General features: G+C 35.7%; 1 protein-coding gene across 1 annotated transcript; it reads right to left on the bottom strand.

Moving 5' to 3' along the window:
• Positions 1-8: 8 nt before the first annotated feature.
• Positions 9-13805, bottom strand: LOC140137124 (uncharacterized). Its single transcript, XM_072158779.1, has 10 exons — positions 13788-13805; positions 12483-13572; positions 9340-9473; positions 6992-7039; positions 6418-6471; positions 4994-5078; positions 3725-3786; positions 2363-2398; positions 1509-1595; positions 9-131 (listed from the first exon to the last, which is right to left on the bottom strand). The coding sequence occupies exons 1-10, from the start codon at positions 13803-13805 to the stop codon at positions 9-11; spliced, it is 1737 nt and encodes a 578-aa protein (XP_072014880.1).
• Positions 13806-19677: the final 5872 nt, after the last annotated feature.

Raw genomic sequence — 19677 nt, 5'->3', positions numbered from 1 at the left:
ATTTCCCCTCAAAATAATATTGTATTTGTAATTTGTATTTGTATCTTACCCATTTTCTGGTATTGTAAACAACACTGCAGTACTCTGTCATCATTGCATTCCACTGTAATCTCCCCTGATGTCAGCGCAGACTGGAAATTAAAGGCATAATATTTTGAGAGGCTTCATATTTCAATATATGTGAACGGGATCTGCTCCATGGGGGCCAAAGGAGGCATTATTGAAAATTGAGCTAGAATAATGAATACCTTATACACACATTGGGCTATCATGTACTGAAAGCACCAACGGTCTAGTATACTGATGTGATGAGTATTTTCTTATGTATTTTACTGTTTTTCAATCCATATGCTTGCCTTTATCTCAATTTTAATTTGCTGCCTTTGGTCTCCATGGACCAGATCGTGTCACATATTTCATATCAGCCTACCAATAACATGATTATAGACAAGATTCTACCTATTAGGGTGAAAAATCAACTAGTAGAACAAAGACTGAAAACTAGGAAAAATGCTGTAAATATTGCAAGGGTCTGGGGCACTAGTCTGGTGGCAGCACCCAAGGGGCACCAGCCCAGTGGGGGTCGGACAAGCCCCCCCCCCTGAAGAAGAAGCATTTTCAAGAATGGAGACCAATTTGGACCTTCTTTCTGAAATATCAAGCCTATTAGGACATGGAAATACACAGAAACAGAGAAAAATTGCAGGTCTGAGAACACAGAAAAGCGAGAAATGCCAAACATGTCAAAAAATCAAATAAATTTTTGTCCAATGCCATTTCAAATGTACATTCAATAAAATGCTGTGCTAATTCTACTGTATTAAACTTAACTTTTCTTTGACAACATTTTGTTTTACTCACTTTATGGGGGTCATCATTTTGCAAAAAACAAGAAAAGAATACAAAATTTCACCCAAACTTTGGGTCTATAAATATAGTACAAATAGTCCACAGTATATTTATTTATTACATTAGGCAAAAAGCACAGGCAATACCCAATAGTGCTCAAAGAACACTAAATTAAAGGGAAGCCCTACATACAAAGCGAACAAAAATAAACTGAAAAGCAAAAACAAGATAAAAAAGACAACTATTGGAGTGCTTTAACTGCAGCCTTGAAAGCAGACAAGGTGGGACAACAGACAACATTTTCTGGTAGCTCATTCCATAACATAGGACCTAGGTGGAAGAAACTTCTTTGACAAAGTGTGAGGCGGCTGAAAGGTGGCTAGAGAGCTCAGGAATGGTTACATCTTGAGTTGGAACGTGAATGAGGTATGAATTGAATACATTAGGAGCAGATGAAAGGCCGGCAAGAATTTTGAACACATGGTGCACCGTAAAGGAGTTGCGACTGGCCTCAAGAGAGGGGAGGTTAGTTTGGGAAAGGAGGCTGTATATAATTCACTCTTCCAGTAAATGCATTTCTGATGTACTGCTAGGTTATAACATTCAATAAGAAAAAATGCTTGTTTAAAATGATTATTGAGACATAGATCTGACTTTACCTGTGGTGCCTGACCCTGCACTCTTGGATGATGGCTTTTGATGCAGGTATAAACAAAATTGCCTGCTGCTATTGCCTGCTTTGCTACCTGTAAACAAAGTGAGCAAAACATAGTGTCAATAAGGTACATCACATACATTTAAAAAAAACCATATTATGAGAATTAGGAACGCCCACGTATATTGCACATCTTTATATTGGTTTGATCACAATTTTTGCCCCACCCACATTTTGTCCTGTGAAATATGATCATGTGCTGCTGTGTTCAAATCAATTCTAATGTCTACATTAATATAGAATGTAAATAATGACATAAACTAATACATAGTGGTAATAAAAATAGGTGACGTCATCTGATAAGGTTGCTCTCCAGCCATTTTAAAGAAAAACATCAGAGCTAACAACATCGGCCGATGATGATGAAGTTCCTCAAAAGCGCTCCCGGTAAACGAAATAATTAACAAACAAGTAGTGTTGAAGTCTAATTTTATAGCATTCTCTTATGAGGGTACCATGACAAAATTGAAAAGTCACTTAAAGTGAACAAATTTTCTATTTCGATGAAAAGTGGTTACATTTCAGAACCGTAAACAGAGGAAAATAATATGGCACAAGTTACCATGCAAGGCCCAGTAATGGCATGCATGTACATCTGGAAAATGACTGAAAAAACTGTGCTGTTTCACTCCAAATTTCACGGTGGCTATTGTTGGTGTTCCAGGAAATAGGTGGCGCATGGGCATATCGCGGGCAAAATTAGATTTTGTTTTCAAACAATCAGTTGCTCAATAAAAAAAATATATATATTTGAAAATTTAATTATTGCCCAAGACTGCCATGTTCTCACATACTTACTTTAGATTTGGACTTTCCTTTCCAAGAATGATCAGTCTATAAAGAACAAGACAAAGAGAATACAAGTCACATGAGGTGAAACCAGTATACCAAGGTTTAGGAACCTCGTACATGCCCTAGAATACAGTAAGGTATATGCATGTTTGCCAGCAAATGCAGACATTAATATGAAACTTTATTACATTCCAACCGGAGATGTTACTGCAACTGGGGACTGTCCCATTTAGCCAAGATGTACAATTAAATGCAAACAGCCTAAAAATGCATTTGAGAATGCTTCTTCAATTTGTTGATATAAAATTAGTCCCCAGTTGATAGGTCAAAATCCAGAAAAAAATGTGTATAATTTGAATAAAATGGGTCAACGTTCCCAGTTAGGAACAGAAATTAAGAAAAACATGTGCGCATTTGCATAAAGTTCAGTACATGCCTGGTTCTGTTTGATGGGAAATAGGGTAGCAGTGTTTGCATGCAGTGTGTCAATGTTTCTTTGCCAGCAAACAAGGACACCCCCCCCCCCCACACACACACAGGCCTTTTCACATAAAACATGGATATACCTGCAAATGAGCACCCTCCTCAGTTCGAGGTCTGCTATAGGTCGCAACTGGATATCAAATTCAATAGATGTCACTTCATTTTTTGCATTAGATAAAATACCAACCGCACATGGTGGGCATATTTTATATGTGTATCATACACATCAGTACACACAATGCAAAGTGCAGTTTCCAAGTTAACTAACTTTTTTTTTTGACATCTTTAAAATTTTGTCAACATGTCAGAATATTAGTTATGTCAACATTATGTCGACATAATGCATGTCGTCACTGGGCGGGAAAAACCTCTTTTTGCCCTTGAACATGGATGAAGCAAACCATTCAATATAAAGTCTACACCTACAAGGCTTTATCCATTTTCAAGGGCCAAAAGTAAATATGAAGTGTGTTCTGCATGTACTTTTGGCCCTTGAACATGGATGAATCAACCTCTTCAATATAAAGTCTACACCAACAAGGCTTTATCCATGTTCAAGGGCAAAAAGTATGTGACACGATCAAGGGAAATGAGTCGCATGTCACTATATTGATTTTGAGATATTGGCAAAGAAAGTGTTCAAATTCTTTTGTTTTGCATTGTTTTCAGCGATTGATAAATTGACGTAACTTCGCAAAGGAAAGTCGTATCAACATGGGGTTTTCAGTTTCTGAAAGCACTAAATGTTCACTTTAGAAACACATGTAAACCTCCTTTTTGACCAGGGTCGACATGTGACTAATTCTCCTTGATCATGTCACATATGAGGTTTTTCCCGCCCAGTGACGATGTCAACAACCTACTTTATACACATGGACAACTCACCTTGAGACCATCTAGCTCCTGAAGAACAACCCAAGGTACTACTAGGATTGGTTTACCAAAACCTGAAATTAAACCAAGTAAAAGCACTATGATTTACTGTGAGCTTTATATTATTGGTTGTTTGTCTGGGAAAATAATTAAAAAATGTTTTGAAAAACCTGCAACCTTTTCCAGCAGCCGATCTGAAATCGCTGGAAATTAAGTCAGAAAGAGGTTGTATACAGTAAACAAAAACACCAACACCAAATACACTGGCCACACAGTACGTAAGATCTGTGTATGGCTTGTTATGTATGGCTTGAGTATTCACACCAATCAGGAACCATGTTGCTCTTACTTGATGCAGCATATTGTCCCAGACTGTCCAGCCACCATCCGTATATATTTATTGAAGTATCATTCGCTATCTTGCAGATGACCTTGTGGTGAAAAGGCGAGCGTGCTAGTGCATAGACCAAATGAGGACTTCCTCATCTGGTTTATGACACTATAACACACTTAAACCTCAGCGACAAAGCTCCCCCTTCTCGTAAGGTACGTCCTTGTGCCTGAAGTATACCCTCTGGCATTCTATTCATTCTTAGCTCTTCTTCTCAGGGCTATCATTGACTCAAGTATTCCAATGGGCGGGTCCGGCTAGTGTTAATATAAGGTGACATATGAGGGGTTGTAAAACTTCCCAGGTAAAAGATGGGACATAGAAAACAATTTTGGCATGTGTGTTACAAATAATCCAACATTCAACAGACAGGGTATGTTCCAAAAAAGTTTCGGAAACCCTGTATCAGACTGAGAAAATATTGTCATAACCAAAAAGTTAAAAATAAAAATACTAGTTCGCGATATGACCACGATTGGCATAGCGCAACTAGTGAAGGTACCACCTTAGACTGCGGGAGACTGATTGACCGTTTGCACCACCATGCCCAACACTTGTCTAATAATTGCGAGTTCAGGTAGCTTGAGATTGTGGTTCGAACCCCTGCAGTGTCAACCATGTGTGCACTTAGGCAAGGTTCTTCATCCCCATTGCCTCTCAACCAGGTGTATAAATGAGTACCAGCTTTATATTCAATGCCGGAAAAGTAACCATAACAGACTCGCTGTAGAGGGGGTGTAGTGATCACCTGCAGCAACATTATATGGAGACGTCTAGGCCAATCGCTTTGAAAGAGAAATAGGCACTTCGGCCTGTCAACACAGGTTTGTCTCCTATACCTTTGATTTATAATACAGGTCACAACTTTTGAATCATACTATTATACTTGCCTTTTATACTTTGATCTCTTAGCTCTTCCAAGAATGTCAGATGAGAGATGAGAACATTGGTATCAAGGATGATGAACAAGCCATCCTGGAGGAGGAAAAAAACAACAAGCCTACATGTAATTAGGAAGAACCATAGATGTCTCAACTGTGCTATAAAATGCTAATTGTAATAAGGTATTACAGAGTTAGCAGACCCACTAAGATGGCTGCTGATTCAAAACACATGTTGGGGACTGGTAATCGACATGCTTGAGGTACATGTATTTAAAGCATTATGACCACCACTGAATATCTGATTTGGCCTGAGTTTTTGAAGCATCATCAAACATGATGTGTGCGCTATAAGCCTCTGTGGCAGTTGAGATTGGATTAAGAATGTCCTCTCTCTTGACCCAAATGCTGACAGGCTATATTCCATTTAAAATCCACACTACCCCTGTGGAATATTTTGGAAATATCTGCCACATGGGAGTATTAAATGGAATAGCCCAATTGTTTACATGATTTGTTGGGAGTGACCTTCTTTTCCCTGTTCTTTATCTTCAATTCTGCTTTTTTTTTCTTTCAAATAGGCCAGTATGCTTATAGATATTTTTTGCCTGGCTTGAGCAAAATGGTTGAACCTGGTTCCATCAGGACCCAAGTGTATCTCCGCACCTGCTGGGCAAGGAACAAGAAGCATTACCGACCAACTGTTTCGACTATAATGTTGCATACTCACATAATATAATACTACAAACTTGGTTTTTCACAGAGTATAATAATACATCTTGGGTATATTTGTGTTGTGTTTCAGTTGGATTGAATACCTGAGTGGAAGAAGGGCCCAACTCCATCAAAACTGTTTTTGAGATATTAAGGAAAAACTTCATATTTGGAAAAGTTTTATAGGCAGAATGTTTTCATCTTCAGTGGACCTTTAATACATGAATATACAATATTACATACATTCAAAATTAAATATGATGTTTCCATGGCAACGATACAGGTCTTAATGCGAACTGGAGTTGGGCCCTTCTTCCACTAATATACTTCAAGTGCCAGTTTCGTAAGCACATGTGTTATAAATAGAATAGAAATTTGGTAATTATCCATTAATTGCACAAGTAGAAGCATGTCAAGAAAGTTTATTGTATAGTTAAAAGCAGATTTCATGGATGAACAAAATTCCTGTTTAACCCAATATTTGTGGAAGAAGGACTCAACTCCATGGAGTTGGGCCTTTCTTCCATGAAAACCATGATTAAGTGTACTTGAAAGACTATTTGGAGAGTTGATTTTGGCTCATCCTTCACACACAAGGAAGAACAATCTGCTGGCAATAAAATGCTGGGTCTAACTCATTTTTGTAAAAATTGGAGTTGGGCCCTTCTTCCACTCAGGTATTCAATTATTAGACACACAAATTTAATCTAAAAGCTTACCTTCTGATCACTTGAGGCTGGTGTTTGAGATGTCTCTGGAAGAATTTTGGAATCCTATGGAGGGAAAGAATACACTATAAACATAAAATTGTTGAATGCTGACATTACTTATCTACTCATGATAAAATTTATGCAACTGATTGCAAAAATTAAATGAATAATTTAAGCAAATCCAACATACAATCTATCATTAATAATAGTAATACTAGAAGATGTCATAATTGAAATTGATTTAATCGCAATTAATTTCCTTTCATTTATCGAATTAATATGTGTATGGTAATCAGCAAGGCTCTCACCAATTCCCGGATACCCAAGTTTCCGCCCGTTCTTGGCCTACCCGGGTCAAAATTCACGGGTCAAAGTACCCCAAAAACACAAAATTTTGAAAAAAAAAGTTACTAAGGGCCTAATTACTTGTTATTCAAGGTTGGAAACAAGAAAAATACTACTGCAACGGAATGAATACAGGTTCACAAATATGGACCCCTTGCTCTCTTCACCACTTTCTTTGATACAGTTAGTTGTAACTTCAGAATATTGTTTACCACTGAAATAAAAGAATAATTCTTACCGGTTGTGTTGTTGTGGCACTGCCAATCTTATCTCGGATTTGGAGTAACTTGAAAAGAATCATACAAAAAACATGGATAAGTTTCTATACACATTGAACAGTTAAGTATGGATTTTGAACTTGAGGCCAATGTGTCAAATTTGATATGACATATTTCAGGTAAGTGCACTAGTGAGCAATCAAAACCCATGCCGTATGCATACATGTATAACTACAACATCTGGCCTTATTACACTCAGGAAATTATTTTACTTAATAATATGTCTTGAGATGAAAAAGGTGAAATATTTATTTCAGTGGGGTTTTCTGCAAAATGTAGCTTTGCAAATGCTTTATAATACAAAAGCATGTAAAAATTGAATATGCCCGACTTCAGACTGATTTTGCTTGATCACACCATATGGTCATTTTCACAGTAAAGGGTGTAACTTTTGATTTTAGGGTCAAAATTTCAAACCACTTAAATATGTTTCTGTTTACTGAAATCATGCATAGAAGCAACTTAAATTCCAGTAAAATAATGTTTCAAGGCTTAAACCTTTTGATTTCTAATAAAAAATTTGACATTTCCATAACATTTTGGTTAAAATCTAAGAAAAAAATGTATTTTACATAACCTCAGAAAATTATGACATGAAAGCTGGAATACATGTGAAATCCCATTCCAAAGTAAGTCAACAGATATAAGTTAAATTTTATACCATGTTTTGCTATGTTTGTAATTGCAGTTTTGAAAATTTTAACATCAAGTGTCATTTACAATGGAAATTTCCAAACCTTAAACATATTTTTTAAGTTTTAATTGGGTTCCTAAAATAATTTGAATGTCTAACTTCATGTACAAATACTACTTGATGAAAGGAACCTCCCAGCCAAGTTTCACAGAAATTGGAGTTATTTTTTAGAAATGGCAATTCAAGCGATTTGTGTTTCGGAGGCTTCAGTTAACAACACAGGTGATCATAAAAGTAAAATATTTGGCTAACTACTACAAGTTGACATAAAAAATAGGTAAAAAATATCACAATTACCAATTTTCATGCTTTGCTTCTAAGTATTGAATTTCAGTTGTGACAAAAATTAAATTATCACAGCAAGTCATTTTTTTTTTGTTTCGGAGGCTTCATGTTAACAATTGTTAAACATTGCAGAAGTAGTTTTTTGAAAACAACAGTGTTGGGATCATCTAAGCTGTTATTTTCTTGTGTGTATTGAATCAATGATTCTATGCGGCAGATATTGTAGATTTATCACATGTTAATTTTTTCACCCATTTGTTAAGTATGGTGTTTTTTGCATGTGAAGCCTCCGAAACAGGCTTTTTTTGGTATCAGTATATTTTTCAAACATTAACCATAATGTCAAATTTTTTTTTAATTTATGACATTCTGCACATATCAAGTAATAATTACAATGCAGATATCAGTATGAAACACACCAATTTAGATATGCATAGATGATAATTAATCTTATTGTTGTTTCGGAGGCTTCATTTGTTTCGGAGGCTTCAATTGTTAACGGAAAGTTTGTATTGGGTCCCATTTTCAAACGGTGATATATATCTCCACGATTTAAAAACATGTGACTTGAGGATCTACTTTGCTACATTTTGATAAATAGATTGCATGAGCTCTTTTATTTATATTTGCACAAGCTTGCTGAACAGTTTGTTTCGGAGGCTTCAAAAAAGTTAACGGAAAAACGGCTCTTTGAAGTCAAGATTTTATAAAAATTTTAAAAGCTTGCAAATTGACTAATTTTTGTTACCCATTTCAAGTTAAGATATCAACTGTTATGAATCAAGAAGAAGTGAAGAAATAACCAAGAATTATGAACCAAAGCTACACCCACAAAGTTTGTTAACAATTGTTAACGGAAAATGAAGCCTCCAAACAACAAATATCAAGTCCAGTTCTCAAAAATACAGGGCTGTTCACAATTAAATCTAATTTGGCAGTGTTTACTGAACATATGACTGTACTTTCAGGATAAGAAAAATTATCCATGAACTAACTGAAGAAAACACAGGGTTTTACAAAAATGTTACTGTTTTTTATAGTTTTTCAAAATGGCAATATTAAGTACATTTAAGCCTGCTAAAACTGAACGCAGTAACTCCCAAAGCTGATTATGCTACCCAAGGTAGCTGCTAACTAGATGACTTATGTGGCCAAAAATCATGGAATTCTGTGGCTTTATTAGAACACTACGGATTAAAATGTTAAAAATCCAAAGTTACACCCTTTACCGTGAAAATGACCATATATATTACTCTTAAAACCAACATTAACCTTACATCCCTACTCTAAGGTAAAAAAAGTCCTGTGTACCAAAGATTTTAAACTTACTTGATCATGAACCTCATGTGCTTCAACATCCTCCATCTCAACATCCATGGGAACGCAGCTATCATCTAAGGTTGTATCATCTTCCTCATCACAGAAGAGACTCATCAGTGATACCTGTCGCTTTGGTTGTACAACTGTGGGTCAAATACAAATTACACAGTTTCCTATTAAAGTAACTTTACTTCTTTCATCTGAGGGCCTAGATTTCGTCTTGGTTTGCAAAAATCAAAATCCATCATAGTCACTGCACTTACCGTATGATACAATGAGAGAAGTTGATTCTCGCAACCGAATCTTATGAGAATTGATTCTGTGATTATTGTCGAAATCTAGGCCCTGCATCTAAAAGATTGACTAGAGAATCTTGACAATAGCAATTTGAGCACTTGTATTAGGGCTCATATTGAAATTCCCTTACACAGGAAGGTGTGCGCCATCCTGCAGCTCTCCTGTGCTAGCCTTCTTTTGTTAAAATGCTGGGCAGGGTGTATCACTGATGCATATAATCCATCCGTTTTATGACCGAGCTTTCCTGAGGCGCACGCTTAGCGAGGGGAATCCTGCCTTCTTTCTGTGTGAAAACGTGGTAGGGTGTTCCAATATGAGCACTTAAAAACTTTCTTTGACATATAGAGAGCTTGTGATTTCCAAACGTATGTTTCAAACGCCAGTGCATCTATTCAAAATCACTCATGTGACAGGATTTTGAATAAATGCAAATTTAAAATGTACGTTTGGAAATTGCAAGCTCTCTAATTCTTTCTTTAATTCGGATGATGCACCTTTTTCTATTGAAAAAATATAATTCCACACAAAATTTAATCATAAAAAATTATGTGAAGCCATCCTAGCAAGTAGCCCTATGCACTGGGCTTTTTTTACAGGCTTTATAATTGGCTCAAAATATGCTAAGGTGTCATATTATAGCCATATATTTTGACATCTTTTTAAAAAAATAATAATTATAGAAATGGAATATTTGCTAGTTTAGTGGCAAGTTTAGGTAGTAAAGACATAGCATACACAATTTAAGTAAAATCCTTTCACTCTAAATAATAAAAATAATAAAAATAGCTGTAAAATGCCTATTTTTACACTTTTATTTGTAACATGCCAAGAGACGCCTTTTTTCAACAGCTTTTAATTTCTTTTATGGATCCTTATAGAAATTCATGTGACCTGTTTCCCAAAATGGTGCAGTAAACCAATCAAAAAAACAGAAAGAGGCATTATGAATTATAAGTTAACAGATCAAAAAAGGATTTAAAAGTTTGCCTTTAATGATATGTTACTATTGTCTGTCAAACTTTTGATTGATTTTGAAGTCCCTCAGTTTTTTATAAACAAAGACCTGAAGCATAAACTAAAGGGTAAATCTATTGTAAATAACTTCATTTCTCCAAATTATAATCAATTTGTAAGTGGCTGCCATCTTTTTTGAACATATAACAATTTTAAAATTTTTCTTGAAATGTCTGTCAAATAGTAACATACGCAAGACGGTGCTGTAATTCCTGCTAAACTAGGGTGATACAGCTAATTATGCTACATGACATAGCATTTAGCTCCACCTAGCTTTGTGGCACTATCACTTTGTGAGGAGAAGCTTTTTGATGACACAATCCATTGTTAAGTGTTGTCTGTCAAACATTTGTATGCAAGTAACATACATAAGATTTGTATGTGTCTGTCAAAAGTAACATACGCAATATGTTAAAAAAAATTAAAAATCACTTGATGTTCACATTATGATGATAGTTTAGAGTTTATAAAAGTGTTTTAAAACATGTGATTTATAAACTGCATGTGATCTTTATTCAATTTCCCATCTTGAACTACTGTTTTTGCCAAATTATTATTCTGTATGTTACATTTGACAGACATCTTGTATGTTATGGCTTGACAGACACACATATTTTATTTATAACAATTTATCCTCCTTATTGTAATATTTGGACACATTTTTTCCACAATCAGTTGCTGTAGGTCCTACACCTAAATAACCACAAAATACCTTATGTAATACTTTATAAATTTTTATTTGATTGCAGAAAATCATCAAAATTGTGTCTGTCAAATATAACGTACGCAAGGGCTAGAAAATTAAATTTGTGAAGTAAATGGTCTATAACTTATCTTTCTTTTAGTGTATTATGAACGCTATATGTGCATACTGTAATTTAAACCTGGTTGGAGACCAAAAGAAAAGAGCTGGAAAAATAATTGTGTGTTACACTTGTATGACACCTTAGCTTATTTTGAGCCAATTATGAAAAAATTGGGCTAAAGATTAAAACACACTCTAAATATTATCCAGTGTGCGTACTTAGCTTCTTTTTTTTTTAAAGAAGAAAAAAAAAAAACATATAGCTACCGACAATCTTCTTGGAGTATTTGTGTGCAAAGAATGGAAAACTGTCACACCCTCTCCCCTGTGCAATGTTGAGAATTGCCGATGCCTTCAGCGGTTTCCCAATGTGTTCCAACATTGATTGATGGAGAGTGGGGAAGGGTAAATCATCGTTGAAGATGTCATGTTTGTTCACAAACACAATATACATCATTTCCGTGATCATAAGAAATTCTGCATGGAATTTCGACAGTGTGCCAAGTGTTCCAAGTACCTACTTTTTCCAAGATTGTAACATTTTGCAAAAAATGTTTGAGAGACAACCTTTTTTTTTTGCCCAATCGGGGAAATTTTTTCTGGTTTTGTAACTGTTAAGAGTCCATAAAGTCCAAACTTTAATAGACAAATGTGTGCATCAGTAGTACAATATATGCAAAGCTTGAGTGCTGAGTGCTGTACAGCTTTTTGTACACAATTCTAACTGTAGCCATCCACGATGCAACATTCTGCCCAAGGTCTTAGCCAGCCATACGTCTGCTCGTCTTTAAAACGGGCAAATCTAATTTTAGACGGGTATATTTAATGGATTTTACAGATGTGGTAGCTCTAAAACAGATGATTTTAAGGGTACATGTATATGAACTTGGGACCAATTCAAAGTGACATGTAAAGGCCAAATCAGGGTCAAATTTTGGTGTAGATTGGATGAGTGGTTTCTGATTTCTAGCTAAGACTCTGATTCTGCCTCATATCTGTTGGATACATACAGACTGCAAAGAAATTATAATCTTACCAGAAGATGAACTTGAATCCCCTGTTGATTCCTCATGCTTCCTTTGTTTGCTATCCACAGCAATGACAGCATGGCTAGGTTTAATAGCAGGTGGTGGTTGAGTTGCCTCTTGTTTATTACTTTTGTCAACAGCCAGCACCTGGTCGGGAGATGCAGGCTTCCCGCTCTTCTTCTCATGTTTTCTCTTTGATCTTGTTTCTTCAAACTGCTCCCCAATAGTTTCAAAGTGCGACTGCAATTGATGCTTGTCATCGCAAAAGCATTTCTTGCGAGGCTGCAATGTAAATGTCCGTTTAGTCTCTTGCTTCATCTTTCTTTTCACAGCTTTGGCGTGGTTTGTAGATGGAACATGTGCATGCTTTGTAGATGGAGCAGGTGCATGCTTTGTAGATGGAACAGGTGCATGCTTTGCAGATGGAACAGGTGCATGCTTTGTAGATGGAACATGTGCATGCTTTGTAGATGGAGCAGGTGCATGCTTTGTAGATGGAACAGGTGCATGCTTTGCAGATGGAACAGGTGCATGCTTTGTAGATGGAACATGTGCATGCTTTGTAGATGTAACAGGTGCATGCTTTGTAGATGGAACAGGTGCAAGCTTTGTAGATGGAGCAGGTGCATGCTTTGTAGATGGAACAGGTGCATGCTTTGTAGATGGAACTCGTGCATGCTTTGTAGATGGAAGACCAGGAACACGTGCATGCTTTGTAGATAGAACAGGTGGACAGTTTGTAGATGTAACAGGTGCATGTGGTGTCACTTGTGATGGTGGCTTCCCAGTTATCACTGGAGAAGAAACCTTGCCTGTTGGCAAGATGTGCCTCTGAAATAGAGCAAGTTTTCTAGCAGTTTTATCTGGCATATTTTGATGCCCATCCTTCTTATAATCATCAGTACTCCTATTTTTTGAAGTCCTTGATGAAGCTGTGTTACCAAGATTCTTTCGGTCACCTGATGTAGAGCTCTTCTGACTCTGTTTGCTGCTTGAATTGGGCGTTTGAGCATAGGCCTTTGACAATTGTTGCAGGCCTGTGGCTTGAGTTGCACGAGCTCGAGGGTCTCCGGTCAAACTGGGGCTCTCTGTCAGCACCTGATATATTTATAAAATAACAAAGTTGAAATATTTTTATGGGAAAAATGTTAACCAAACAGCAAAACATCCATTTTGAGAATTGTTTATTCTTGCTTACAATTCTGAAAAGCTGCAGATCTTCACCCACATTTTAGTAACGTTTCACCACTCTATATACTAGTCGTTTCACACACATTTGCTACACTATGTTAACATTTTTATGAGCCCCATACACTCAACGGCTTATACATTTTGTAGTTATAAATATGTTCCAAATACCTAAAAATAGACCAATTACAAATACAATCCAACAACAGTATGAGTATGTGAGCATTATTATTTTTTATTATCATTGGCTGTATTCCTTCATTTATTGACAAAATGCCCAGTTTTGTCCAGAAAGATTTTGTAATGAGCATCGTGAGCGATATCTACAAGTCTTTATAATATTGATTTAATATTGAGAATCTTGTCAGATTGGGCCATTCCAGTTGAAATACATACCCTATAAACAATAGGGTTTAATCTTCCACACAGGATGTGTAATTTCAAATGGAGTTGCCCATTCAGGTAACCACATTTGAAATTCACACTCCCTGTGAGGAAGATTAAGGTCATGTCTTCCATAGGGGGTGTATAGATACCATATACATGTACCATACCTGTGGTGGAACAAACCATGTTGATTCCCCTGTGTTCACATTGAAGTAATAACATTTGCCTTTGTGTTTGCGTGATTCTTTGATGACCCAGCCTTCAGGAAGGATGAGCTTTGTCTTAGTAGATGTTCCCCCTCCTTTACTACTTCCAGATGAACTCATGTTTATCCTATAAATACAGAGAGAAACAAAAAAATGTATAGGGACCGTCAGTGTAAGAGGACAATCATATCAAGCAAGTGAATGAGGAGCTTGTGGGTACGAATCATGAAATACTATTGTCATGAGTCACGCTTGAAAAACACTGGTTGTCCAAAATGGGGAGCATTTTGCTCCACAACACCAGTTAAATCAAACCCTGCATGTATCAAAGAAGGCACAATATGGTGCTGTCAGCCCAAATGCCGGGCCAAAGGCAAAATGTCCCAGGCAAAATGTAACCCAAATGTGATGTGTCCTGATTGTAAACGCGAACGCACGCAACACTGGCTTGGCATGATAATGTTACACAAATGCAAGGTTCCCTTCAAGGGGGCAAGCAATTTTTGGCACTAAACGCTCTAAAAAGGCTTAGGGTCGCATGTCACAAATAGGTCACCCACAAATGGAGGAGCCGTAACATGAAAATGCTTTCTTCACACTTCAAGTTTGGTTTAAATTCTAAAAGTATATACATGTAGTACCTATTGTGGAAAGTTTGGTGTCATTTTGTAGATAATTATGTTCTTTGTCAAATACAAAAAACCCCAAGTCATTGGACAACTACTTTGAGATTTATACTTCAATATATGTAACTATAATGTAAGATGTGTCAATGGGGGAGCCGGGCGGGGGAGCTCCATAGGGTTGTACACAAAATTGTGAAAATATGGCAAACTTCAAACCTTTGTTTACAAAAAAAGTACAACTAGCATGGACCACAAATTGCACACATATCATTGTAGATCTATCTCATATAGTAGATCAACTGTAACAAAAGATGTAACTAATTAATTGCCTAATTAAATGCTAATCAAGACAGTGTTTCCTATAGATATATGTGACCATCCATCTCAAACCGCTCGTAAAGTCGGCAAATTGTATTTCGAGTTACAGTCCAAAATGTGCATCAAGCTTGTATTCATAATGTACCCAATAATTGTCCTACAAGTTTCTCATTTCAGTCCAGTCCACACATCAACCTTTAATCCTATTGTTGAAGAGGATAATAAGCTTATACTTATAGTAAATAGCTTTAGTCTTTGTTTGCTATGGCTAAATCCTGTTCAAGTGGTGGGTTAACCAACAATTAACAATGAGAGGACATTCCTGAACCTCGTTGACTTGGGGATGATTTGAAGTGACCGCCAATTATCACAATTTAATATTTAATACCAGCAATGTAGAAAAGAGAAATATTGTAGCACCAAAATAATGTATCCTTACACTGAAGGAGCAAAGTTGAACAAGCCATAACTCCGCTTCTGGATATCGTTTGAAGTCAAATGATATCATTGTAAAGCTTATGATATATATTTTCTAAACACAGAAGAAAACAAAATTGACCAGGGGCCGACTTTACGAGCGTTTCGATGTGGATAGTCACATATGGTACTGTATGTGCACGTAATGACATTTCTAAGTCCCGAGTCATCCTGCTTAAAAGTACACATATTTTAAAGAAAATTTGATGAGGAATTCAATTATGCTATTAGTTTTAGTGCCAGAAATGGAGGAAAAAAGTTTTGATTTTTATGACATTCATAAAAATTGTAAAATTATTTTACAATTTTGACCACCCTGTATGTTTAACACATACCACCAAACTCTTTCTTCCTAATTTGTTTGAAGGAAAGAATCTTGGTAACCCATGAAAAGTCTATCTGAAATTTATTTTGAGCTACATAGCTTTCAGAAATGGAAAATATGGTCGCATGTCACAAGTTGGTACCCCCAAAAAGGTGGAGGTGTTACAATTTTCCGAATGTAGGCAAATGAAAAATGTCATATTGAACCAACCCCTTGTCCTATTGAGCTACTTTGGGTCTCATTTTAAAGCTAAAGAATAGGGCTAAAACTGTGTAAACTAGTACTGAAAAGTGAGTCAACCTAAATAAATGGCATCAGCTGGAATTGAAAATTGATGGGTGGAGGAGCACGTGGATCAGGAGCACGTGGATCAGGAGGTACTATTAACATAGGAAAATGTAAGATTTCCATAGTGTTGGTTTGAATAAATTATTGTATCTTCATAACCCCTTGTCATATTGAGCTTTTCAATGCTTCATTTTAGAACCAATTACTCAAAGAAACAAGATTGACTTCAAAATTGATCAATTTCATATTCCATATTAGTTTCTCATTACATTTTGTACCACGGGTTGCCTCTAAATGCACAGAAGTCAATGCAATCACGTGCAAAAAAACTGCAAAGGGCCATATCTCCTTTAATATTCACTGTATCATGATAAATGTATGCATTTTCTAAAAGGAAATTGCACAAGGAAACTAATTTTTGCATTTTGAAAATGGTAGGAAGTAGTGTTGGGAAAATATGAATGTTTAATTAAATTTTAATTAAAAAATATCAACTTTTTTTGGTGCACCCTGTATATCATGAACACGATTACATAAATTTTTTTGAAGGGTGAGATTGATGCATCACTATGTTGTGAACATATCCTAGCACATTGGACAAAATCCAACTTAAGACATTTGTTGTGACGTATTTTATGTGAATAAGGTCCAATTTGAGAAAAACGCATTTGAACATTTTGATTTACATTAGTGCCTATGGGCTAATTAGTTATTAATTAGGCAATTACGCCAAAACGATAAACATTTGTGAGGTAAAAATGGTATGAGATGTTGTAGTTTTACAATATCTATAACATATTAAAAAATAATTTTTTTTGACCATTTTGACCATGTAACACAAAATGGACCACCTCATGACATGCGACCATATGGGTTTCACTGTGACAAGAAAGATGCCAATTTTGTTGATGTTCCACCCTGTTTAAATTTCTTTAATACCCACCCTGTATAATGATGTTATATTTTGTTGATTTGGCATTAAGCTTTCCAGTATGGTCTAAAATGTATTAAAAGTTGTGTTGAATTGAATCAAAAGTGGTGATATTTTCCTCATTTTACATTATGTTACACAAAAGATGACCAATTCATGACATGCGACCTTAGGGGGCTTAGGAAAACAGCACAGAAATGCTTTAAGTTTTATGTTTATAAATATGCAAATTTCCCTGTTCGCTGCATGCACTCGCAACATATAGCTAGACCATTTAAGGTTTGCAAATTGGGGGCAAAGATTTTTTGGCGGGCGAGGGGGGCAAGCAATTTTTGGTGGACGTTCGGAAATTTTACCGGGGAGGCTCGTAATTAATGCACAGCCCCTAACTTTAGTTACATAGACGTCATGAATGATAGTTTAAGTGATCACAGCGCAAGTGTAAAAAAAATGAAATTGTTTAGGCCCTTCACAATTGATTCTTAGTTTCCTGTTTCATGGTTGAAAACAAGGGATGAGGTGACTTTTAATTATTAATTAATAATTATTTTCTCTATTTTAAAACAAGCGGTCGCAACCTACATCAACCCGTTTTGACTAGGAACATGCATTTAATTATTTTACAACTATGTTTGATTTTATACATTTAATAGTAATGGTACAGTTATGTTCTTTGTTTATTCATCATATTATAGTTGATATGATCAAAGTCAGAAAGTAACAAATGGAAGTCATTAAAAGTTATTTTATTTTAAAAGAGAAAATCCAAAATAAAAATAAAATAATTAAATTTTTTGCACAAAATTTCTCTACTTTGGATGCGGGCGGGAAACAGGAAACTAAGAATTAATTGTAAAGGGCCTTATAAATTGCTTAAAAGTGAAGGATAAATCATTCAAATCTTTGTCAATGTTTGGTATTTTTGAAATGACACATTTGGCATAACAACGAAAACAAACAGCAGTACTGACGAAGTTGAAGCCCCATTCATACATGTAGCAATTTAGATTTACTGTGTTTGTGTAAAATGTCTTTATCATGTTTATTTCATGTATTTTTGTACACTGCTTTCGGCTAAACCACTCGCAGGCTATGTTAGCACATCTATGACAATGACTTTCCAGGTGCCAAAATCTGAATTTTGATGATTTTTACGATTGTCCGGATGAGCAAATCACTAATATCTAAAAAATCATGGGCCTTACACGTACATGCAATGCATGCGTACGTTTAAAGGAGTATTTCGTGATCCTAGCATCCTCTTTTTATGACATTTTTCAGTACATATCCACGAAAAAAGCCTATTCCCAAAATTTCAGTTGATTCCGATTTTGCGTTTGCGAGTTATGCATGATTATGTGTATTACACTGCTCCATAGACAATGCGTTGTAATTTCGTTCTGGTGCACCAGAACGAAATTCAAATTTCACGATATCTTTGCAAAACGAATTAGTCTGCAAGAAATATTTTGTACATAAACATTATGTAGCCAGAGGTTTCCAGTGATATAAAAATCTCAACTTTTTTTGAGAAAAGTGGGGGGATGAGGCTGTGGATCACGAAATGCCCCTTTAAGAAATTTTGAAAAAATAATAGAGACGCACGATCGGCCCTCATGAATATGTGTCGTTCGTATCCTCCGCTGTAAATTTCTTATCCACTCACTAGTCCTCACAAAAGCATTGTGTTGATTACGTAATGTGTGGAGGCAAATTGCAATAAAGTACAATGAAATAATGAGTAGGGCACTACATGTATTAGGGCAGGCTCTGGGGCGGGTTTCTTCTCAGTAACGTAACAGTATTGTTCTCCAAAAAAACCCGGAAGCTTGTTGTCTGGCGCTCTAGCTGAAATACAGCAAGATAATGTAAGATAGTAAATGTAAACGGCCATGCGTTTTGAGGTGGGCCCATTTCTGTTTCACCGACTGTTTTTCCAAAAATCGCGCCGTTTTCGGTTCAATGAAGTATATTATTAATGTTTGACATCCTACACCCATAAAAGTATACTTTTTTCAAAAGGAAATTGGATCAGGAGTTCAAAAATAAAAATAAAAAAAAGCATAGGGTGTAGTCATAAAGAGTTAGAGATCAAAATATGTTGAAAAAATAGAAAAAATGTTATATTTTAAAATTTACAGTAAATAAACAACCATGCACCCTATTGAAATTTAACCTGCATTTTTCAATTCTCCTCAGTTAGACCTTTCCAATGATATATAACTTGATAGGTGTTATGTTTGGTAAAATAATTTTGTGCGATCATTTTTCAGATAGAATTTGAGTTGCAAATTTCCAGCGATTTTTGATACACATACTATAATCTCAAAAGTTGAAGAGTACATTTTGCTTTATAACCTTTATAAACATTCAAACTACTTATTTGCAAATATAAGAGACACTAATAAATAAATAAAATCACTTACATTGCTTATAAAAAATGAAATGCACGACTCT

The sequence above is a fragment of the Amphiura filiformis genome, chromosome 17 (assembly GCF_039555335.1).
Source record: "Amphiura filiformis chromosome 17, Afil_fr2py, whole genome shotgun sequence".
Taxonomy (NCBI): Eukaryota; Metazoa; Echinodermata; class Ophiuroidea; order Amphilepidida; family Amphiuridae; genus Amphiura; species Amphiura filiformis.
Note: the sequence above shows the minus strand (reverse complement) of the source record. Positions and strands in the feature narration are given on the sequence as shown.